Below are 24,239 nucleotides of genomic sequence, written 5' to 3' on the forward strand. Positions count from 1 at the left end.
CCCCCTCCCTTCTCTCCTCTCCTCTCTTCTCTCCTTTCCTCCCCTCTCTCCTCCCCTCTCCTCTCCCTTGTCCCTTCTCTCCTTCTCTTCTCCCCTTTCCTCTCCTCTCCTCTCTCTTCTCTCTTCTCCTCTCTTCTCCCCTCCCCTCTCCTCCCTCTTCTCCTCTCCTCTCTTTTCCCTTTCATCTGTCATTTATTTTTATTATTCCCTGCCTTCTCCTGTTTTCTATGGTAGCATATTTATATAGGTCTGGTGCTATTTCTTTTTTATTATAGGTCCTCTTTAAATAAAATAATCACTGGGTATAATGGTACAATCCATAATCCCAGCCAAGATTACAGGTGTGTGCCACCCTGGCTGGCAAGAAAAAAATAGTTTAGATTCCATCTTTTCTACATTTAAAAGGGCCCAAGGGTCATTTCTATTGCCAAGGTCCTTTGAACATTTGATACCACATTTAGTTGAGGGCTTCTATTTTTCTGAGTTTTCCTGATTATCTTGGTTTAACAAGATGTATGATGTAATGCCACATACCCACTGTAGGGGCTCAAGTGCTAAGCCTCAAAGTAAATCCCAGGCTAAAGTGTTGAGTATCCCTACTTACTCATAGCACAGAAGCCTCCTGCTTGCTGTAAGGTGGCCCTGTGACTCTGACAGTCCCTTAGTCACCTTGAGCTCCAGTGTGGTCATGTATGGAGTTGAGTTTAAGGTCTTTCACTTTGTGATAGTTGTGAGGTTTAACTGAGATAATGCCTAGGAGTGCTTGGTAAGTGAGTCCATTCCCCACTCCTCCCTCTGGAATCTTTCACTGTGATGTAAGTAGATTCTTGGAATGAGACTTTTTCAGAATCACGCTTCCAGCAGCTGTTGATAGGTTTGAGTGGAGAGGATCTCTTGCCTTACCACCGAGGGAAGCTTTTTGCTTCCAGTATAACTGCATCTTTGGGGCAAGATTTGTCATCTTCCTCTTAAGACGAAAAGGGATTTGCCATTCGCTAATACAGGAGCCATGAGGAGACATATGGTATCTCATTCCCAGCTGCTCTTGAAAAAGGAAATGGTGAGGAGGGACAGAGGCTCTGGGAGGGTAACCCTGAATGGATGATTGAACAAACAGGCATTATAAAGAAAGAAGAGGCAGGTACAGGAAGGGCTATGGCTAAATGTGGAACAACCTGTACCATTTTTGGAGCCAGCCAGTGTGGCAGGCACAAAGGAAGGAGCTCCGGATGAGCCTCAGAAGGACTGAACTCTGACTCCTGCACTATATCCTACTACTCCCCGTATACTATCCAAGCCCCAGGCCACACTCTGTACCTTAGACTCCTGCTTTCTCTACTCTTCCTGCTGCTGGGAGCCAGAGAGAACAAGGTGGTGGTGTAGGGCAAGCTGTACACTCTGGAGTCATACTACCTGGGTTTAAGTCCCCATCCTCTGTTACCCTAGGCAAGTTACTTGTTTGCTATGTCTTTTATTTTGTCCTCTCTAAAGGTTAATAATAATAAATAAGTTTGTTATTGAGGATTAAATGAGTTAATACATATTATAATAATACCTGATAATAATTGCACTGTGTCAATCTTATTAATAAAATATCCTTCCTGTATTTCTTTTATTTCTTTTCTTTGTTTTTGTTTTTTGAGACAGGGTTTTGCTATGCAGTTCCGGCTGGGCTGGAACTCAAAAGGATCCTCCTGCTTCAGTCTCCTGAGTGCTGGAATTACAGATGTAGGCCACCATCTCTGACCCCATATTTCCTTTGGATATGTTGTTTCGTTTTCTTTTGTTTTGGGTACCTAGTATTGAACTCCCTTCATGCTTTCCAAGGAGGTGCTGTGCCACTGAGCTGTGTGCCCAGTTTTGTTTTGTTTTTGAGGCAGGCTCTCACAATATAATCCAGGCCAGCACTGAACTTGTTAGGTAGTTGAGGCTGGCCTGGAATTTATCTTTTTGTCTCAGCCTCATGAATAGCTGGAATTATAGGTATGTGCCACTATGTCCAGCTGTAGTTGCCAATGTATGAGGCATAATTGTTCCCATTGTGGACAGTTTGAAGCTATGGACATAATTTCAACTTTCAGACTTCTGGAACATGTAACCATTGTTCCAGCATACCACTACATTCATCCTGTTAAATTCACCTTGTTGAGTGCCAGCCAGCTTGCTGTTGCCTGTTGAGAACAGATGGTTTCCATTGATACTATTTGCTTTGTTTCCATAGGGGATGTATCAGCTTGCTATGGATATCATAATGATGATCCGGGTGTGTAAAATGTTCCGCCAAGGCCTCAGAGGATTCCGGGAATATCAAATCATTGAACCTGTTTACAGAAGAACCCCTATCTTCTCCATCTGGGATGTAAGCAGTTGGGCTTAGTAGGATTATTAGAAATTAAGGGAGTCCAATAAATAGTACTGTGCTTCCCAGCCCATGTTTAGAACTAACTGAAAGAGAAGACAGAAGATAAAATAGATAGGAGATCCAACTGTCTCTTTATTAATGATAGATAGATAGATAGATAGATAGATAGATTAATGACAGAGATAGATAGATAGATAGATAGATAGATAGATAGATAGATAGATAGATAATCTCAGACAGGGCATGGCTTATATCATCTAATACTGAATCCCAGAATCAACCAGTCTTTCTGGCCTAGTGACAGGCCACACTGGAAAAGACAGGCCCTTAGTGTATTAGTGCAACTGCAAGACCTGCTGTCCCGACCTCAGGGCGAGCAGAATAGGGGTTCAGGGGCGGAAAAGGGATGATCATGCTCAATTTCTCCTTTTGCAATCACCAAGGAGTTTGTCCTTCCTCTCTATGAAAGAAGAAGGTTCTCAGACCAGTGAGATAGCTCGGTGGACTAAGTGCCTGCGTGGCAAGCACAGGCACTGGGTTTGATCCTCAGCACCACATGTGGCTCTGGCCCCATTTCCCGCCCCCACCTACCTCTACATCCCCTTTCCTCATTTTCATTATTATTATTTTTTACTTCATGTTCATGACATACAGTATTTGCATTCATTATATTTGGTACATGTACATGACACATTTTAAATATTTTTATTTCCCCTGCTCCTGCCCTCCTGTCCTTATCCTTGGGTTCTTGAACCCCTTCCCGTCTGTAAAAGATCTGTCTCCATTTCTTTCTCTCAGTTCTTTATTTTCCATCTATTTACACTTTGCCTTACTCAAATGAGAGATATCATAAAGTATTTAACTTGTGTGTCTGATTTATTTCACTTAACATTTTACTTTCCAAGGGCTGGCCAAATATCTCAGCAGATTAAAGTGCCTGCAAGCAGGCACAGGGGCCGGGGGTTCGATCATCCCTGGGGCACGCTGAGATGGCAATTAAGACTGGATGTGGTGATACTTGCCTGTAATCCCAGCTCTTGGGAGGCTGTAAACAGGCAGATCACTATGAGTCTGATCTAGTAGTGAGACCCTGAACACTGTGTAGATCCTTCCCTAAAATACAGAAAAAAAAGAATAACATTATATTTTCCAGTTGTATTCATTTTCCTACAGATGTCTCAAATTTATTCTTCTTTATAGCCAAGTAGTAGTCTATTATGTGTAGATACCACATTTTGTTTATCCATTCATCTGTTGATGGATGTACAGGTTGTTTCCAATTTTAGCTATTATGAATTATGCTTTATAAATATTAATAACTCTGTGTCACTTTAATATGATGTCTTTTTTATGCATTTAGTATAGAGCCTACAGGGTCTCACTACACAGATTGGAACTCGTAGTGATTCTCCTTTTTTCAGCCTCCCAAGTGCTGGGATTACAGGCCCGTGCCACCACGCCCAGTCTCAATTGCAGTCTCAGCGTGCCCCAGGGGCAGGGCCAGCACTGCCTGCTGGGGATAGAACGCTGTCCCCAGTGCCTGCTTAAGCAGATACTTTAGTCTAACATGATGTCTTTAGCTCTTTTGGGAAGATACCTAGGAGAGGAGTAGCTGGATCAACTGGAATTTCTGTTTTTTAGTTCTTTGAGAAATCCCCACACTGATAACAGTTGTACTAATTTACTCGCCATTAACAATATAGAAGCATTCTTTTTTCACTGCAGCCATTGCAGCATTTATTATCTTCTCTTGCTGTTTGCCATTCTTTCTGGTGTATGATGACATCTTGCCAGACATATGTGTCCAGGTTCAATCTTCTGCATGAGGATAGCGATTTTTTCCCAGCACCATGTTTTTGTTTTCTTTTTTATGTATTTGGCACAGGGTCTCACTACACAGCTTGGACTTGCAGCAGTCCTCCTTTTTCAGCCTCCCCAGAGCTGGAATTACAGGCGTGCACCACCACACCAAGTCGCGGTGGCTGCCTCAGTGCGCCTGTGGGCAGGGCTGGGGCCCGCGTGGCATATGGTGCCAGGGAGCTAATCCTGGTCCCTGTGCTTGCCTAAGCAGGTGCTTAGTCTGCTGAGCTATCTCAGTGGCCCTTGCCAGCACTATTTGTTAAAGAGACCATCTTTCTTCCTAGTTAATTTTTTTGGTCCTTTTATCAAAAATCATACAGCTGAATGTGTCCAAGATTATTTCTGTATCCTGTGTCTATTACACTGAACCATCACATGTCTGTTTTTGTGCCAGTATTATATAATTTCTTTTTATCGCTGTAGTCTTTTTTTTTTTTTGAGACAAGGTTTCACTATGTAGTTCGAGCTTGTCCTTGACTCATTTTGTAGCCCAGATAGTCATAGTGATCCTCCTTTTTTTTTTTTTTTTTTGCAGAACCGGGGATTGAACTTGGGCCCTTGCGCTTGCCAGGGAAGCACTTATTCTACTGAGCCATCTCTCCAGCCCCCATAGTGATCCTCTTGACTTAGCCTCCCTAGTGCTAGGATTACAGGTGTGTACCACCACACCTTGCCCTGTAGTATAACTTGAAGTCAGATTTCATGATACATCCTGCTTTCTCCTATTGCCTGGAATTGCTTTTGCTATTCTGGGTCTCTTCAAGTTCCAAGAGCTAAGGTGGTTGGGTTTTTTTTTTTTTTTCAGAACCAGGGATTGAACTCAGACTCTTGCGCTTGCCAGGGTAGCGCTTATTCTACTGAGCCATCTCCCAGCCCTAAGCTAAGGTGTTTTGTATGCCTCTAACTGTATGCCATCTCACTTTCCTATCCTTTCCACTTAACTGACATGATGGAAACATTTTATATGGTCTTGTTCTCTATAACACCTTTCTTTCTTGATTTTCCTAGAAATTCCGAACTTAAAATATTTTATCCAAGTAGTGAATGATGTTCCTGTTTTGGCTTAGAAATGATAAAAAGTTGGTCACTATTCTGTTATCTAGTCCTGGCTCCCAAAAATACCTTTTGTGTGCTACCTAGGGCATTAGCACGTCCCCAGCTCATGCCTGGATAAGCTCTGCCCATTTCCCTCTTGTGCCATGAGTGCCTATACCAGGCCCTAGCTCCCTGCATGTAGGAATTTATTCCAAAGGAATAAAGAAAGGAATTTATTTCTGGAAATGGTTTCCTGAAGGATGGTGACCGAAGAGAGGGTAGGAGGGAACTTTGCATTGGTTTCTGAGTTAAGATGCAGGAGAGTAAGGCCTTTGGGCCAACTGAGGACATACCTCTTTTATATTCACATTCATTCACATATTTTCATATACTGTGCTGGCCAAACCAGGTAAGTAGGGAGCCCTGTGGTTGAACCACAAGATAGGGAAGATGAAGTAGAATTGTAACCCAAGAGACTCAGGTTGGCTTATGAGAAAGTCATTGTGGTTCTCAAGGTGGAATGAAATAGAGAAGCAATGGTTTCTGGAGGTCTGGATGAGGCAACTGGAAGTAGAAGACCCAGAATTAGGTTTGAAGTCAGAGATGTTGAAGTTAAACTCAATAATATTGCCTAATCTAGTGGCCTCAAATAGAGCAGAAGTCTAATGTAAGGACACTGTATAGAGGTTGTGTGGCTGTGAAGTGGGGATTTGAGGGCTTGGAACACAGAATTGGGTGGAGAGAGCAAGTAGAGAGAGAGAGAATCTGGTTATTTCTAAGCATCCCCTCTTCCTTAAGTACTCCCTGACAAGAGCCACCTGGGTACTCAAGTGCTAAAGGGGTGAGGGGAGAGGGCAGAGATGCACACAGACATTAGTGAACCGAGTGAGGCACACACAAAGATGAAGATGGGTCTCCGGTTCATTCGCCCAACCTCTTAATACGCATTTGCTACTCTTCCCACATCATCTCTTCATCAGGAGGTGTGGTTAGGGTTAGCTGATCCCTAAGATCTCTTTCCTCCTGTACATGTTCTAGAAAAATCAGGGTTCAGATCCAAACTGGGCTATTTAATTGCTATAAATGGTCCCTGGGAAAGTTCCTTTGCTCATCTCAAATCCAGTATGGGGCTTAATAAACTCTACTTTTGCTGGGTGTAATGGCACATGCCTGTAATCCCAGCTCTTCAGAAGCTGAGGCAGGAGGACTATCACAAGATCAAGGCCAGCATGGGCTACATAGTGAGTTAAAGGCCAGCCTGAACTACAGAGTGAGGCCCTATCTCAAAAAAAAAAAAAAATCTGTTTTCTAATGATAAATGAAATAAGGGAAGAGCAATGCAGTTTGCCTTGTGTGGCTCACTATGGTCCCTTAAATCTTGCCTTCATTTGTTCCTCTTTTTCTATTTCTTCTCTATATTTTTGTTTGATTGCCTCTTTTCCCTCTTTTTTTTCCTTCATCCTCCTGTGTTTCCTCTGCACCCTCTCATCTCTTTCTCCCTGCACATTTTTTTCTGTCTTCATAATGATGTCAGTACTGAGCACAGTGTAGTGCTTAGTTGGGACTTTTGAGCAAAGGTGAACCTACTGCTGATAGGTTTCCCATGGCCCAGGTGAACAGAGACACATGCAGAATTCCAGGACAAGCTGCCCTCATTCTCCCTCCTGGCCCTGCTTTTTCTTTCAGAAAAAGAAGCAAGGCCGAATTACATTTGATACCATGGACTTCATTGCAGAGAAGGTATGCACGGCTCTAATCTTTCTGTGGAATTTTCTCTTTGTACAGTGTCCTGGAAGAAGCATTAGACTGGGCATCAGGAGAGTTGGTTTTTATCCAGGCTCTGCCACCAACTCAGTGTGTCCTCCCTGAGCAAGTCACTCAAGTCTTCTCATCTACAGAGTAGCTGATGATAGTGATTCTGTCCATCCCTAGCCTTCTAAGGCCACAATACCTCTGAAACAGTTGTCACCATAGTTCGGTAAAACCAGTTGGATTGGGGCTGGTGAGATGGCTCAGTGGTCTAAAGCACCTACTTGGAGCAAGCTTAGCAAAACACCTGGACCATGGTTCAATCCCCCAGCACCACATGCCAGCCAGCCCCGCCCCCAGGTGGGCTGAGCTGGACACACACACAAAAATAAATAAATAAATAAATAAATAAATAAATAAATAAAATAAATTTAAAAAACCAGTTGGATAGAGATCCTAGGCTTAGACCTATGCAAAAACAATAGAAAGCAAAACAAGAATTTGAGAGGGCCAGAGAGAGGAGAAAGGCAGGTGGTAGGAAAAACCTTGGTGTGGATTCTGGTTCTGCCTTGAACTATCCAAAAGAGGGTGGGCATACCTGCCTTGAACTATCATACCTGGGTATTGGATGCCCTTCCAGAGTTTTCCCATTCTAGCCAGGCATGGTGGTGCATACTTGTAATCCCAGCATTTAGAAGGTTGAGGCAGGAGGGAATTTGAGGTTAACCTGGGTTACATAGTGAGTTCAAGGTCAGCCAGAGTGAGACCTTGTGTCAAAAAAGTTTTCCCATTCTGATGAGGTAAGTTCTTCACATCCATGTGAGGCTCTGGGATGTACAAGTTCTCTGAATTTCAAGAATAATTGTGATCTTTCTCATTTTACCCACCAAATCTTAAATATGAAATTAAAATTTAAAATCCAATTTTAAATTTAAAGGAGTATACCTATTTATAGGGAGCTCTGAAGTTCTCTCTAATACAGACCTGATTTGACCCTGTCCCGGAGTAGTCATGTTGGTTTTTCTCTCAGAGAAAAGGGAAGGAACAACCTGTAACACTGGTACTGGGTCCACCCATGCCCATCCCTTACCCCTGTCCTTTCTCCTTTGGGGCCTAGTCTACAGCTTCTGTTGTTAGCCTCTCCTGGCCTCAGATTTCTCACATACCCTCATGCATGAAGCTTGGTTATATGTCATCCCAATTCTGTGTTTCTTCAGTTTTCCAGCCAGTGCCTGACATGGGATGTTGTTGAACATTACCTAAATTTTACCCTTCATTAAAAAACAGGGCCTTATTCAGAGCCACCGATCCTTAGAGCTAAGGGCAATTCTGTGCATATCAGCTGAGGGAGAGAAGATGGGACAGAGGAAAAATTCATTGTTATAGACAGCCTACATGTGGAGGCTCAGTGAATTGTGTCTGCCTAGCTTTAGCACAGGGAAGGGACAAGGGCAGAAGTCTGCCTTATTACAGTATAATAGTGGAGAGTGGATGTGGCAAGACCCCATGAGCCCTGAGATTCGAGCCTTGGCACATGGCAGATCTACTTGTTATCCTGCCTCAGTTTCTTTAAAGGCAGTGATGATTCTTGGACTAGGTGAAGGTGCAATGAAATGTGCATAGAAGATGCCTGACATATAGTTGTCAAAACATGGCCATCACTGTTACAGTGGAGAACAGGAAAGCATATAAGCAAGAGTTTGGGGGAGTTAGATGCTGGCTCATGGGGGACGCTGATGAATCTTGTGTGTCACTCTAGTATCCTCTCCCTAGGGTCACATCCCTCCAGAAGCCATTAAGATCATGCAAAAGCAGCCTTCCTGGAGGGAAGAACATGAGATTAAAGTCCTCTGCAACGTCCTGCAGTCTCTGGATAGCTTTCGAGCCTACGCAGAGCCTCTACAGGTGCTCCTGGCCAAGGTCATGCGATTTGAACGGTCAGTGTCAGGGCACAGCCTTTGGCCCCTGGGCTGGGCTGGACAGAGAGAGCCTGACTGCGAAGATGTACTGTATCAAGTCCTGCCCATCTTGCTGCAGGGTATCAGCTGTGATACTGTCAGTTCACCTGGGTGCTAACTGTTACAGGCGCAGCAAAGCCTATCTCATGTACTTATTGAGAGTCTTTCCATAATTAAAGAGGCACTAAATCTGGAAAGGTCCTGGTAGGACTCTGGTCCAATTTCTTCTTTTCTTTTAGAAGTAGTGACTCACTATGTAGTTTAGGTTGACCTTGGAGTCACTATGTAGCCCAGACTGACTTGAACTCATGATCTTTCTTTCTCAGCCTCCCAAGTGCTAGGATTATGGTGTACCATAACTTGGTATACCACCACATCTGGCAAATTCCCTCATATTTCAAATGAAGAAACTAAGGTCAGTAGGCACTGACCTAGTCACCAGTGCCTTAGTCCATTTTCTGTTGCTAATAACAACACAGACTGAGTAAGTTGGAAAGAAAGGTAGCTTATTTTAATTTGTGCTATAGACCAAAGTTGAGAGTCACATCTAGTGTTAATAACCTTCGTGCTGGCAGAGTCCCAAGGCATCATATGGTAAGAGATAGGGAAAGCATATGTGTATCTTTTGACCTCTTTTTTTTTTAAAGGTTTTATTGCCCACTTACTAGTGTCGGTTTACAGAAAATTAAGGTACCCAACTGTCCATCAGAGAGTGGTGACATTTTTACTTAATATATGATTGTGGCCCTCATACAGAATACATGTGTGCCATCTTGTGGCCTCCATAAAGAGTAAATGTGCAGCAGTCATGTGCAATCCTTTCTATTTCCAACTTGGTCCTCTTCTACTGTCTTTATTATGAATTTTTAACCATATCCATTGAGGATTGGGGCAAATTTTTATTTTGTTTCTTGGCAAGAATTGCTTGATTCTTCAAGTCTTATGGGAAGACATGGTCAGGATGAGAGGCAAGCACATGCACCACGATGGCTGACAAAAGCAGGAGAGCTTTCTAAGGCCACTGGTATTCCATCACAGGGACCCCATCCTAATGACCTTATCTGATTTTTTGGGGGGGTGATTAGACCCAAGGTCTTGCTCATGCTTAGCACAGTGCAGTGCCACTGAACACATCCCCATCCCCAACTTTAATCTTAATTTTCTTTCAAAGATCCAATGTACAAACATCACAGTAAGCTTGAGTTTCTACCCTGTTAATACCTCTCAAGGGGCTTAATAATAGGAGTTTTGGAGAGGACAATCCATATTTAACCATAGCACCTTGATAATAAATAGCAGAGCCAAAATTCAAATCCAGGCCCCAAAAGCCAGAATGATCACAAGTGATTGTAAAACACCTAGGTAGGTACCAAAGCAGGGCCTGCAAACTTGAATGAGAGAAGAATTATATATCTTATTTTCATTAACTTCTAAATGAAGTTCATCGCTTCCTTCTATCATCAATGTAGGCAACAGGCTACTGTAATATTTAGCCAAATGTGTATCTGTGATTTCTTTTAACCAAAAGAAATCACAGTTTTGATTCATGTTCAAGTTGTTACAAAATAATTTATGTTGCTGAATTCAAGTACCTACAGTATTTGAACTCTCATCAAGTGTGAAAAGGTCCTTTAAAGACTTCTCCAAATATAGCTTTTCTAACAGCAATGGAACACCCATCTTTGACAAAGCAAAACAAAAAAGGAGGATATAAATAAAAGACCATTTTGTAGTGAAAAAAATATGTATATACAAAATAGGATAGATATACAGCTACTTTCTCTTAGTTCAGTGAGAAGAAAGATTGATCATGTCTGCATCTTGTGCTGTGAATAACTACTACAAAGACAACAATGTACAATGTATTAATTATTGTAACTGTCCTACTAAACTGCTTTGAAACTGTCTCATTGCTATTTCTTTCTCATTAAAATTAATAAAAAAATTTAAAAAACTAAAATAATTTATGTTAATTGTATCTTCAAAATAGGGTATTTATTGATCTTCTGCTAGATCTTGTTATTCAGTGCTTTAGTAAAATGCACATACATGTAAAAGTATGTAATTGTTTATTCATATTCTTTAAATATTTTTCACTTTTTAAATTTTTATCTCCATATTCTGTGGGGACTTAATGTTAAACATATCAATACTTGATGGAAAATACTTGTTCCATGTTATGCCTAAGATGTTTAATATTCAGACAGATAGTGAAGTTAAACCCAACTGTATATGTTGCAGGGTAATAATAAGCTTCTTTTCTAGAGGGTTAACAACCTAAGTTTGCAGACCAAAAATTAGAGAAATAGAAGGGCTGCAAGGACAGTCAACATTTTGACCATAGCCTTTCAAGGTCAGTGAAGACTCAGAACATAGGAGAACCTATACTGTAACATCATGTAACTCAATTGTGTCCCAAATTTTCTGATCAAGGAGATTATGGGACCACAGAGCAATGTGGTCAGTGATGTAGAGTGTGCCTGGGGAGAGTCACCTGGAGAGAAAGCATTGTCTCAGGCTTTCACAGAGAGCAAATTGGTCAAGCAATGGCCGTGACTCATCCACATGGCTGACACTGACAAAGGATCAGCCACCTGAAGTACCAGGTTACAGGATAAATCCTGAGGATACCTGACCAACCTTATCAGATACAAAAATTACATTTCTTGTTATATAAGTCTTGCTTTATCTTGGTCTTAACCATCCAGCAGAAAAGGATAAAAACGAGGTATATAAAGTAAAGCCATTTTAATGTGCTGAGCTGTGAAAGGCTCAAGTCAACAACTTCTGTGGATAACCCACTACTATTATGGACTGCTGGACTGTGTTGGTTTTGCTGAATTCATGCACCTATAGTGTTTGGATGCCAATGGAATACCCATTTCTGACAGGAATAAACAAAAAAAATGGGATACAAAGGAAGGACCAAAAAAAAAGGAAGGACCATTTTGTATCTGTATATGCAGAATAGTTAGAAGAGATATACAGCTACTTTTGCTTAATTCAGTAAGGGGAAGATTTGTATTAATAGTGTTTAGACAGGATATCCTGTCTGCATCTTGTACTATGGACAACCACTAAGAAGATAACAATGTACAATGTGTTAATTATTGAAGCTGTCTTATTGATCAGTTTTGAAACTGTCTTATTGCTACTTGTTTCTCAATAAAATAAAATTAAAAAAAAATAAAATGCACATATATTGCTAGATCCCAAACTTAGGTTTTAAAAAATTTGAAGTGTCATTCTACTGGATTTTATCTTTATTCTATGAAGTCTCCACTAGACTGTCAAGTTGTCAAGTGGTCTATGGCACAAGAAGTGCCATGTAAATACTTTGTACTAGAGATGGTTAAGAGATGCATGTGGAAATACTGCCCTTGCTGGGACATCAGCGCGTTCATAGCAACAGCCTAGCAGGATATTTGAGATTATCTCTGTTTGGGAAATTCAGAATGATAGAAGGAAGACTAAGAATCAGAGGGGATGTGAGCTGCTCAGTGTCACACAGCCGAGGCAGAACCAGGATTTGAATCCTACTCTGATGGTATTTATAATCATCTAGCTACTCTACTAATCCATCCATTGCTTTCAGCGTCTCTTCATTCCTGTATTCTCTGAGCTGCTGTTCTCTGAGCATTTACCAGTGCCTGAGCCCAGACAGCACTAAACCAGACTTACAAAGGCTGTGCTTTCAGGAGGCTTTAGTCTAACTGAGGCAGGTAGCTGGATAGGTGTTAGTTCAGCTTGATGGGTAGGGACTGTGCTGTTCTGAAATCCCTTTTCATCCATGCTTTCAGACCTCATGGAAAAGAACTATTCACAGCATGGGTGGGCCTTCCTGTTGCTGGCAGTTAAACTATCTATGGTCTTTCCCTAGGTTTGGTCGTAGGCGTGTGATCATCAGGAAGGGGCAGAGGGGCAGCAGCTTTTACTTCATCTATTTAGGGACAGTCGCAGTGACAGACGATGAAGATGGCAGCAGTGCCTTCCTAGACCCTCACCCAACATTGCTGCAGAAGGGCAGTTGTTTTGGCGTAAGTTCCGGGGAGGGGCCTGGCTTTAAGGGCTGGAGCTACGGTGAACAGGAGTTCTGCTCAGGCCTCTTAGCCAGGACTTGTTTGGGCTCCAGTGCCTTTATCTTCCAAGTGCTGAATAAGTGGGACTAGGAAATGTTTAAAGCCAACGTTTTCACCTGATGTGTAAGGTGTACGTTACCTTGAGACACCGGGATGCCATAGTGAGGCCTTTCTAGCTTCCTGTCCTCTGGTCTGTCCAGGCCTACTGCCTCTTTTTCTACTAGCAGCAGATGAAGGGGTCAGGGAACATGGAGGAGAAGCAAGAGTATGATGGGGGCCAGGGAGCTTGCAGTCTGGAGGGAGATGTTTCAGGAGGGAGATGGAAAAAGGAAAGTTATGTGCAGGGATGTGAGCACAAAGAGGGAAGTGACCTCACACTTGGCTTTGTTCCTGTCTACCTAACAGGAAAAAGGCCTTCTCAGTACATCAGTAAGGTGGGCCACCGTGGTCTGCATGGAGGAGACAGAGTTCTTAGTTATTGACCGGGAGGACTTCCTTGCTAATAAGCTGGATGTGGAAATTCAAAAGGATAACCAATATCAATTTGAATTGTTCAGGTAACTATTTCACTCAACATCTTTCTCCCCTTTGCTCCTTAATGCTTGACTTTTTCCTAGACTTGCTGGGCAACATCCAAGACGCTATTGTACTATCTGCCTGAAATGCTCTGAAATACCAACCTCCCACCCAACTTTTCTGTCTAGTCAAATTCCAACTATTGGGCTGGCCAAATAGCTCAGCGGAATAAAGCCCCTGCAAGCAGATGCAGGGGCCAGGGGTTTGATCCCCAGGCCTGCTGTGCTGGCCCAGCCCCTGGGGCACAATGAGCCGGTGATTGAGAATCAGTGTGGTGGCACAGGCCTGTAATCCCAGCTCTTGGGAGGCTGTGAACAGGCGGATCACTGCGAGTCCAATCTAGTAGTGAGACCCTGACTACCCTGGAGACCCTTCTCTAAAAATTAAAAAAAAAAAAAAAATTGCCACTTCAGGTCTCAGCTCAGTTGACTTCCTTGTGGGGTAATAAAAATAAAACAAACTAATAAACTGAACACTTGCTGGGCCAGGCAGAGTGATAAACACTTGTCACATCTAATCTCACATTCATCCCATGAGGTTGGTTCTCTTATTTTCCTCACTTTATAGGTGAAAGAAGCAAGGCTTAGGATAATGACATACCCAGAATGTCTGATTCAGAAGTCCCTGGGCCTCATCATGCTACTTCATTGACCCACGCCATCTGTTCTCACCTCAGGATAAAAAAAAAATACCCCTTGTATCCCGTTTTTTTTTTTTAATTTTGTCCTTTCAAGACAGGGTTTTACTACGTAGTTAAGGCTATCCTTGAACACACAGTGATCCTCCTGCCTCAGCCTTCTGAGTGTGGGATTACAGGCATGTGCCACCACACTCAGCAATCCTGTGTTGCTTTGAAGCCCCATCCACACTGTTAATTCTTGATTGTGTAGTAATTTCTTTAATTTTCTTTAGTAATTTTCTTGTAATTTGCATTCCCTATCAGAGAATAAACAGTGTAGTGGCAGGGGAAGATTTATCATTTTGTCATTGTAGTTCTCATTGTGCCAGGCACACGCAGATGTTAAAAAAATAAGTATTGAATAAACCAGAAACAGGATACAATTTCAACCATATGTGGGCCTGAAAGTAGGGACCTTTATGGGAACCATACAAAACAAAAACAACCCAGAATTTTATGTAGTTAACGATTTTGTGTGTGTGTGTGTGTGTGTGTGTGTGTGTGTGTGTGTGTGTGTGGCAGAAACAGGGATTGAACTCAGGCCCTTATGCTTACCAGGGAAGCGCTTATTCTACTGAGCCATCTCCCCAGCCCCTAAGATTTTTGTGTTGATTGCTTACATGGACGATTTTTTTTTGATTGCTTATATGAGAGGCCACATAAAGATGGATAAACTAGGGCTGGGCATGGTGGCTCATGCCTGTAATCCCAGCATTCAGGAGGCTGAGGCAGGAGGATCATGGTGAGTTCAAGGCCAGCCTGAGCTACAAAGTAAGCTCAAGGCCAGCCTGAACTGCATATTGAGACCCTGTCTGTAAACTAAATATCATTTAGCTATTCTTTAATTATTTGCCTTAATGTAAAAGAAAAAAAAATCCAGTGAAGCATCTGCAATGGCTCTAAAAATACTGGCTGCAGCTATAGAGAAGTAGTATGGAGAAAGATGGGCTGGTCCTTGTGATTGGCACCACAAAGGGCAGTATCACAAAAAGGATGGGTCCTGGGAAAGGGAGGATTTAGTTCTGAAGGGAAGAGCTGTTCCATATTTGCAAACTGTGATAAAATAGGTCTGACCTGTTATGCGTGCTCTTAGGTTTGTTAAAAGGAAAATTCCATAGACCAATTAAATATAATGGTTTATTTGAACAAAGCAAAGCAAATTTGAGAATCAGGTATTTCTCAGAACCAAACCAGGTTCTGAGAACTCTAACTCACAGTGTGATCAGACAGCATTTATAGGAAAACAGAAATGAGGCATAGAAAACAACATAATTGGCTATAATCTAGTCAGTCATCCAGTTATTTGGTTACAGTTTAAGTAGTTAATTGTTTATACAGTAATCAGTTAACTGGCTATTCAGGTACCCAGTTAGCACAGTTTCTAGGATTAGACACCATTGGTTTGGCCTGTGGGCCTAGCAGAATTACCCATCCTGCAAATTCTGCTTAACAGGCTTATCAGCAAAGTAACTTTAAACAGGTTGCTTCATTTCTCTGAGTTTTACCCTTCTGCTTTGTCAAAGGGGGTGATGACATTTCTTTCCCAAGCTAGAGAAGGTAGAAGTTGAAGTCTGAGATAACTTGAGTTAGCCTAAGTTAACCTTAAGCCCACCTGCACTAACTTAGCCTGAGTCAGTTGAGTTCTGTACACATAACTTGTTGATACTGAGAAGATCTAAGGTGATTGTTAGCAGGCCCATTCACCACATGTGAGGGAAAACAATCTTGTGATTGGTGGCTGGAGGAGGCCAGGGGAAGAGATGGTCTCTGTGGGGTATGCCTTCAGTCATAGGGAATAATAGACAAAAAGAGGATAATCTAGATGTCCCCCCACTCCCTAGGCCCAGAGCCAATAAGACACAGAGAGGTGAGTGGAATAAGTTGCTTATGTAGGACCAGGATGGCTGGGCCAGGGGGGATAGGATAACCAGTGACCTGAAGTAGGAACTATCCTGGCCATATGGGAATGAGTCTAGCTTAGTGAACTGTAAGGTTTTGGGGATGGGTATCTGGTCACCAGCTCAGACTGAGAGATTCATTTGAGATTTGAGCAGCCAGAGAAGAAAAAAGATTAGTCATCTTGTGGACTAGATTAGACATCTTTATTCAACTACTCAGCTATAGTTTATTTAGGCAGTCTTCTGGCCCCAGCTACTGTGTACTCGCAGCAGTCCTTGACTGCTGAGTCTCCCTTTCTTGGAGCCATCCTTAGCTGCTTAGTCTGCTTTTACACCAAAATACAAGAAGATGGCCATGTGCCAGTAATGACCTTGGTTATATAAGTTATTTGACACTACAGAAGTTACTTACATCAGGATATTAAGAGAGTGCCTGTTCTATAATCCTGTTGACCCAGAACCCACTGTCTTCCAGATCCTCTTCACCCCACAACCTGAACCAAAGTAGTGAGTTCAAGGCCAACATGGGCTACATAGTGAGTTCAAGGCCACTCTGAACATAGTAAGATCCTGTCTCTAACAAATAACAAGAAGTGTAGAAGAAGCGGGCATGGTGGCACATGCCTGTAATCCCAGAACTCTGGAGGCAGAGGCAGGAGAATCACTGTGAGTTCGAGGACAGCTTGGGCTACAAAGTGAGCTCAAGGCCAACCTGAACAGCATAGTGAGACCCTGTCTCAAAAAAAAAAAAAAGAAGAAGAAGTATAGAAGAGCCTGTTCCCTTTTGGTACTAAGATCTAGGCACCGTACATGATATAATATAGTGTGATGAATTCTAACAAGATTTTCGCTGCAGGAAAATGGATCTGTTTCAGTCATGGCCTGATGAGAGGCTGCAGCAGCTGGTAACCCTGGGCAAGATGGAGAAATTCTCGTATGGGCAACTGATCACAAAAGACTTGTTAGAGTCATCATGCATCATGTTTATCTGCAAGGTGAGAAGTCTAGTGATGGGGTGGGGTGAAGCTGTGAAGCACATGCCCAATCTAATGCCTTTTGGCCAAACTGTTTCACAGCACACCCAATTCGCTTCATGTTCTGACCTTCCTCATCCTTGCTGTCAAAGGCAGACATTATACTTTGCCCTGTGCCTCACAGGGTTGCTGTGAACGTTAAGATATATAATAGGTGCCAGGAAGATGGCTCAGTAGAATAAGCGCCTGCCTGGCAAGTGCAAGGGCCTGAGTCAATCCCCTGTTCTGAAAAAGAAAAAAAAAAAAGATATATAGTAGTTCCCTACATTCCAAGACTTTCAGTGGCTAGACTTTTTGTGTGCAGCCCTTATATTGCAAAGGGATACAAAGATGGAAAAGACCGGCTCCCTCTCCTCTCAAACCTTAGACAGTACCTAACCTGCTGTATGCTGGAGTTTCTATACATACCTGTCTATGATAAAGTTCATTTTCTAAACTAAGCGTGGTAAGAGGTTAATAATAACCAATCATAACATAGGACAATTTATGGTTATAAAAGTTATGTGAATGTGGTCTCTCCTAAAATATCTTGTGTTGTACTTACCCTTTTGATGCTATAAGATGATAGTTAAAGAAAGCAGCTTTTCTTTGACATATCAGAGTTGCCAGCATCAGTACTCTGGTTCTTGGAGCCATTATTAAGTAAAATAAAGGTTATTTGGATGCAAACACTGTGATTCTGAAGCAGGAGATAAACAGGATCCTAAACAAAAGCCACCCAGACATGGAGTAGGAGTAAAGCGTGTCTTTATTTGCAGATGTCTCTTGGAGGACTAGTGTCCACCTGAGAGCTCTCAACAGGGTTGATAGCTACCAAGCTATCTCTGCTATTAGATCTGTTTCTTGACAGAGGTATGATTTCACATCTCAGCAGGACAGAGAGGTATGGTAGGAGATGTAATCATGCTATTCAGAATCACACATAATTGGCCAGATATGGTAGTGCATACCCTAAAACCCACCTCTCATGAGGCCAACAGGTGGAAGTACTACCATGAGTTCAAAGCCAACCTGGGTTTTATAGTGAGTTCAATGCCAATTTGAACTACATAGTGAGATGTTGTCTCAAAACAAAACAGCTGGATGTGGTGGTGCATGTCTGTAATCCCAGCACTTGGGAGGTTGAGGTAGGAGGATCACTTGAGTTTGAGGCCAGCCTGGGCTGTGTAGTTGGTTCAAGCCCAACCTGAACTGCGTAGCAAGACCCTGTCTCAAAACAAACACAAACAGAATTATACACAATTTAAAACTTATTTTGGAATATTTTTGCAATATTCCATTTAATATTTTGGATCACAGTAGATCTCAGATAAGATCCTTGGTCACATTTCATATGCCTTATCTCATTTCAGCTTCAGAATAGTCTCAAAGATGTTGGTGGGTCATATTCCCCTTTTACAGAGGAGGAAACAGAGGTACAGGAAGGTAAAGTCACTATAGAAAGTCATAGAGTTGATGAAGGACAGGCAAGAATGAGCTCAGGTCTGTTTGATGCCAGAGCTCTTCTTGGGAGCTGGGATTTAAGTTGACCTTTCTGTCAGTGCCTTACATGTTAAGTCACCACGGACATGTGTTTTGCCATGGTCATGACACTCTGGTACAGGATCTAGAGGGATACAAAGATGGAAAAGACTGGCTCCCTCTCCGTATACTGCCTCCACTAGATTCTGAGTATAGACAAAGCTGTCAATGCCAAGTACTAAGTAGTAGATAGAAACTGCAAGTTCCAAGGAATCAGGAGAAGAAAGTTCTGTAGAAGGCAGAGGCCTTAAAGAATGTGAGGCCATAGGAGGTGAGTTGGAGAATGAACCTTGATGTATTGAACCGTAAGCAGGGGCCGTATTGGTTGTGTTCTGGACCTGCTTGTACTTCCCCACAAGAATTGATTGTTAAAATTTCAGGAATGTTGTGGGCTGTTAAACATAATAATTATTAAAATTAAATGGTAGGGGGCCTGCCCCTTAGCTCAGTTCTTTAAGTGGCTGCTTCAACAAAGCAGTCAGGCTCAGGTTGCTGTGATTCGATCCCCACAACACAAGCCAGCCAGTCATGCCTTGAAGGCATTCGGAGAAAAAAAAAATTAAATGGTATAAGCCTACAATTAAATAAGTTATATTAGAAACAAATTTAGCATTTTTTTTTTTTTCCAGAATTGGGGTTTGAACTCAGGCCCTTGCGCTTGCCAGGGAAGTGCTTATTCTACTGAGCCATCTCCCCGGCCCCTGATGTTACTAAATTGATTATTTTCTATGTCTTTGAGGTTGTATCTTTAATAACTACATGTTAGAAATGCTATACAAATGTGTGCGTCTCTTCCCAGCTCCACATTTAGTGACCTGACATTGGTAGTTTGAAGTTAGCCATGATAGTATTCACACAATGAGAATCAGCAAGATTCTCAGGTCTTGGTTTATGGCCTTGCTAGTTGCCTTAAAAAGTGATGATTGGGGCATGGTGGTGCATGGCTATAACCCCAGCACTCAGGACCCTGAGTCAGGAGGATTGGCATTAGTTTGAGGCCAACCTGGGCTATATAGTAAGATCAAGGCTAGTCTGAATTACATTATAAGAACTTGTTTCAAAAACAAGTGGGCTGGGTCTGCAGCCCTTATATTGCAAAGAAGGAATTTTAGGAAATATCCTTGCAGTATTTAAGCACTATTATTTGATGTATCATAGAACTTAATAATTGATGAACAACTGCAATTCTGACATACATGTAATTTCAATATAGTGGCTATAATTCATGTGAAGGTAAGAAATAAGCAGTAGATCGCAAAGAAGATTTGATAACATTAAATTTATTGAGAAAAGAGTAAATTGGGGAAGCAGTAGTGGCGGTACTCACCTGTGATCACAGTACTTAGGAAGCTGAGGCAAGAGGATTGCCACAAATTTGAGGTCAGCTTGTACTACATATAGTGAGACCCTGGGTCAGACTCTACACCCTCCTCCTTTTTTTCACATTTTGTTTTTAATTCTACAAAAGAGATTGGTAATGAGTCAAGTCTCTCATTCCAGAATCTGCACTGGAGTAAGTGCCACAGGCATTCGAATGCAGGGGCGCTTGGATCTCATTGTGAGAAAGTAATAGAGGTCACAAAGTATCAGCAGATAGGAGGGCTTTGGACCAGCAGATGAGTTTAGTTTGTCTATTATAGTGTTTCACTAAAATCTGATTGATTGATTGATTGATTGATTGATTTTTGAGACAGGATTTTGTTATGTATCCCAGGCTGGCCTTGAACTTGCAATGATTCTCCTGCTTTCACCTCCTGAGTTCTGGTATTACAGGCGTGTACCACTACACCTCATTGATTTAATTGTTAATGTGAAGAAGATTTTACATGCAAGGCCTGATTTCTACCTTTTGAGAATTCAGAACAGGAAATAATTCTTCTGTGGTCCCTTCTGCCTGGAATTGACAAGCCCCTGCCCATTCTAAAACGATTGCTCTTTTTCTCACTTTTATTTTCCCTTGAATTTTCTTCCTCTACAAAACCCCAGCAATTCTAACTGCTGTATTTTGCTCGTGGTGCCACTAGAGGACAAAAGCAGTAGCTGCTGGCTAGATGTTCACTGGATCTAGTAAAGTTGGAAAACATGATTTCCTGCTGGTATTGCAGACATAATGTCCATAATCAATTCTGAGCTGTTTATCACTTGGGGATTCACAGTGAAATGGTTCTCTCCACAGATACAAATACAGTTAGAGAACCACAAGAGACTTTTTCAAGAGGAAATTTGGCATTTTGGTCTCTTAACACCTGCAGTTCCTGGGTGATGAATGTTTGTTCAATGAATGTTAAATAAAGTTCCATGCACAATGTTTGTATATACTGAGAGCTTATTAAATGTTTGTTCCTTTGCCTTTTTTGCCAGCTGTAATCTGTCTTGAACCTTAAGCCTTTACAATGTATCTCCTAGAGTTCATACTAAAAAGGGGGTAAGATTTTGTTTTCTGGTCTTGTGTTTTGTTGAGACATTGTTTCACTTTGTTGTCCAGGCTGGCCTTGAACTTGCCATTATCGTCCTACCTCAGCCACCTGAGGGCTGAGCTTACAGGCATGTGTCACCACACCCACCCAGCAAAAAAAGGATAAAATTTTATAAAGTAGGAAATAAAAAGGGGAAACTATATATCTTTCTTACTTGTCAGATCAGCCAAGTTTAAAGATATGAAAAGCATTGTTGGCAAAGATGCAAGAAGTTCTATCTGGGGCCAGGGAGATGGCTCAGTGGAATAAGTGCTTCCCTGGCAAGCATAAGGGCCTGAGTTCAATCCCTGGTTCCGCAAAAAAAAAAAAAAAAAAAAAAAAAAAAAAAAAAAAAAAGCAGCTTAAAAAAAAATGTTCCATCTGGAGGACAGTTTGGCAGTATCAAAATTTACATGTATATTTTAGGAATTACTCCCAATGAGATAATCAGATGTGGGCATTGTGTTAGAATAAACGATGTTACGTGCTTACAAACAGTTATTAAGCCTCAGTGGAGTAACTAATCATACCACTTGTCTATAGCAGGAAGGCAGGGGCACACACCACTTGAACCACACTTCCACAATCATTAGTAGGTAGGACAGGACAGAAGAATGTTGAGAATCAAGCACTGGATTTTAAAGTCTACCCAGAGCATCACAAGTCCCTTTGCTAAGAAAATCAAAGGATATTGGCCAAAGCAAATAAGGCTACGCCCAATTCAAAGTATGAAAAGGAAAATCCTACCATGTGCTTGGGAGAAAAACTTGAGTATTTGTGAACTACCTTAATGGCTGCTAGAGGAGTTGAGATATCTGTATAGAATGTGTTGCTTCCTGCTGTAGATGAGAGAAGCCCAGCTGCAAGTGGCTTAAGAAGCAGTAATTAGTTTTTCTCATGTGATAGTTCAGAGCTAAGCATTCCAGGACTTGAACAGTTGTTCTGGGAAATCAGCAAGAATCCAGGCCCCTTGTAGCTTTTCCTTTCTTCATCCATAGCTGTAGATTTTTCATCTTAACATTTACAGTGTGGCCATTTCACTGCTGGCCATCACATCTGAGTTTCAGTCAGAGAAAAGCAAGAATAGCAGTTTTCCTGAGAGTTCTATCCAGCCATCTTCTACTTGTGTCTCATCAGCCAGACTGAGTCATTGTCAGACGAGTTTGGGATAGGGGTGATTTGTTTTGTTTTTGTTTTTAGAGACTATTGTCCTGAAAAAATTAGGGTTATGTGTAATACTAACATATTAGAAACCCACCAAATATGAATCTTGAAAAAGTGGTTTCTTGAGGTATAACATATACCTAGTAAAGATTTCAACTCTAAACTGTATAGCTTGATAAATTTTGTGTATGTATGTACCCATGTAATCATCACCTAAATAAGGATTAAGAACATCTCTGGTACTCCGGAAGACTCCTTTTGGCTCTTCTCAGACAAAATTCCCTTATAAAGATAACCACTCTCATAGCACCACAGATATTGTGTTTGACTTCATTTGCTCAACTGAATTTTTGTTATTTTTAATTTTACAAAAAAGCATATTTAGTTCAACATATCAATACTTGATGAAAAATACCTGTTCCATATTATGCCTAAGATGATTGATATGCAGACAGATAGTGAGGTTAAGCATAACAGCCTAAGTTGTTTGATAATAACAATAAGCTTGTCTTCTGGATGGTTAACAACCTAAGTTTGCAGACCAAAATTAGAGAAAAAGGAGGGCTGCAAGGAAAGCCAATATTTTGGCCCTAGCCTTCTAAGGTCAATTAAGACTCAGGACATATGGGAACTTGTACTGTAACGTCATGTAACTCGGTAGTGTCCCAAATTTTCTGATCAAGGAGATTATGGGGCCAAAGAGGAAAGTGATGGATGATGTAGAGTGTGCCTAAGGAGAGTCACTTGGAGAGAAAACATTCTCTCAGGCTTTCACAGAGAGCACATTGGCCAAGCAATGGTCGTGACTCATCCACATGGCTGACACTGACAAAGGTTCTACAATCTGAGGTACAGGATCTCAGGATAAATCCTGAGGGGGTTTCACAGACCTTATTAGACCCAAAAGCTACAACTCTTGTTGTATAGGTCCTGCTTTACCTTGGTCTTAACCATCCAGAAGAAAAGTATAAAAACAAAATGTAAGAAGTAAAGCCATGCTGTTATATTGAGCTGTGGGGGACTCAGGTCATCAATTTGTGACATTGCCAATTAAGTGGAAGACCCAATACTATTGTGGGCTGCTGGACTCTTTTGGAATGTTTTGCTGAGTTTACACACCTATAATATTCAAATAACAGAACTTAACAAAAAAAAGGGTATACAGATGAATGTCCATTTTGTATCTGTGTATTCAGAGTGGTTGGGATAGATATATAGTTACATTCTGTTAATGAATAAAATGATTTGTTCTAATGGTGTTTGTAAATAGGATGTCAGGTCCGCATCTTGTACAGCAATTAACCACTAAGAAGGATGTGTGCAGTGTGTTAATTATTGAAATTGTCCTACCGATTTGATTTGAAACTGTCTCATTGCTATTTGTTTATCAATAAAATTATGGCACAAAAGCATATTTAGGATAATATATGGTTATTAATTCATGATATATTTTTTTCTTGATATATTACTGAATTTCTGAAAAAGGTCTCAAGAGTCTGTTTCACATACCTGAACCCAGTTATAAAAACTTGTATATAAATATTTTATATGTTCATAGAGAAAGGTTTGGCATAATATTTCCTAATATATTACTACTAGATTTTTTTGGCCATTCAGATTAATGTAGTTTTAACTTTGTGTTCTTCTGTTTTGCTTGTTTTAGAATAATTTTAAATTTCTAGAAAAAGTTGCCAAAACAGTACAGAGAATGCCTCAATTATCTTAACAGAAATTCATCAGTTGGCATTTTATTATATTTGCTTTTATATTTTCCCTGCCTGAATCATTGTGAAATCACTATGCTCACCTCTCTCTCTCTCTCTCTCCCTCCTTCCCTCCCCTTTTCTCTCCCCCCTCTCTCTCCCTTT

The 24,239-nt window shown here is 41.4% G+C and overlaps 1 protein-coding gene across 1 annotated transcript in view; it reads left to right on the top strand.

Annotated features, from left to right (window-relative positions):
* The first annotated feature begins 870 nt into the window (after positions 1 to 870).
* Cnbd2 (cyclic nucleotide binding domain containing 2) overlaps positions 871 to 24,239 on the top strand; it is a 78,326-nt gene continuing 54,957 nt past the window's right edge. The window contains 7 exon segments of the mRNA XM_004630989.3: positions 871 to 1,060; positions 2,222 to 2,359; positions 6,944 to 6,997; positions 8,780 to 8,943; positions 12,845 to 13,001; positions 13,449 to 13,600; positions 17,053 to 17,191. Coding sequence (XP_004631046.3) covers positions 1,010 to 1,060; positions 2,222 to 2,359; positions 6,944 to 6,997; positions 8,780 to 8,943; positions 12,845 to 13,001; positions 13,449 to 13,600; positions 17,053 to 17,191 — 855 coding nt within the window. The 5' untranslated portion in view covers positions 871 to 1,009.

The sequence above is a fragment of the Octodon degus genome, unplaced genomic scaffold, assembly GCF_000260255.1.
Source record: "Octodon degus isolate 3935 unplaced genomic scaffold, OctDeg1.0 scaffold00037, whole genome shotgun sequence".
Taxonomy (NCBI): domain Eukaryota; kingdom Metazoa; phylum Chordata; class Mammalia; order Rodentia; family Octodontidae; genus Octodon; species Octodon degus.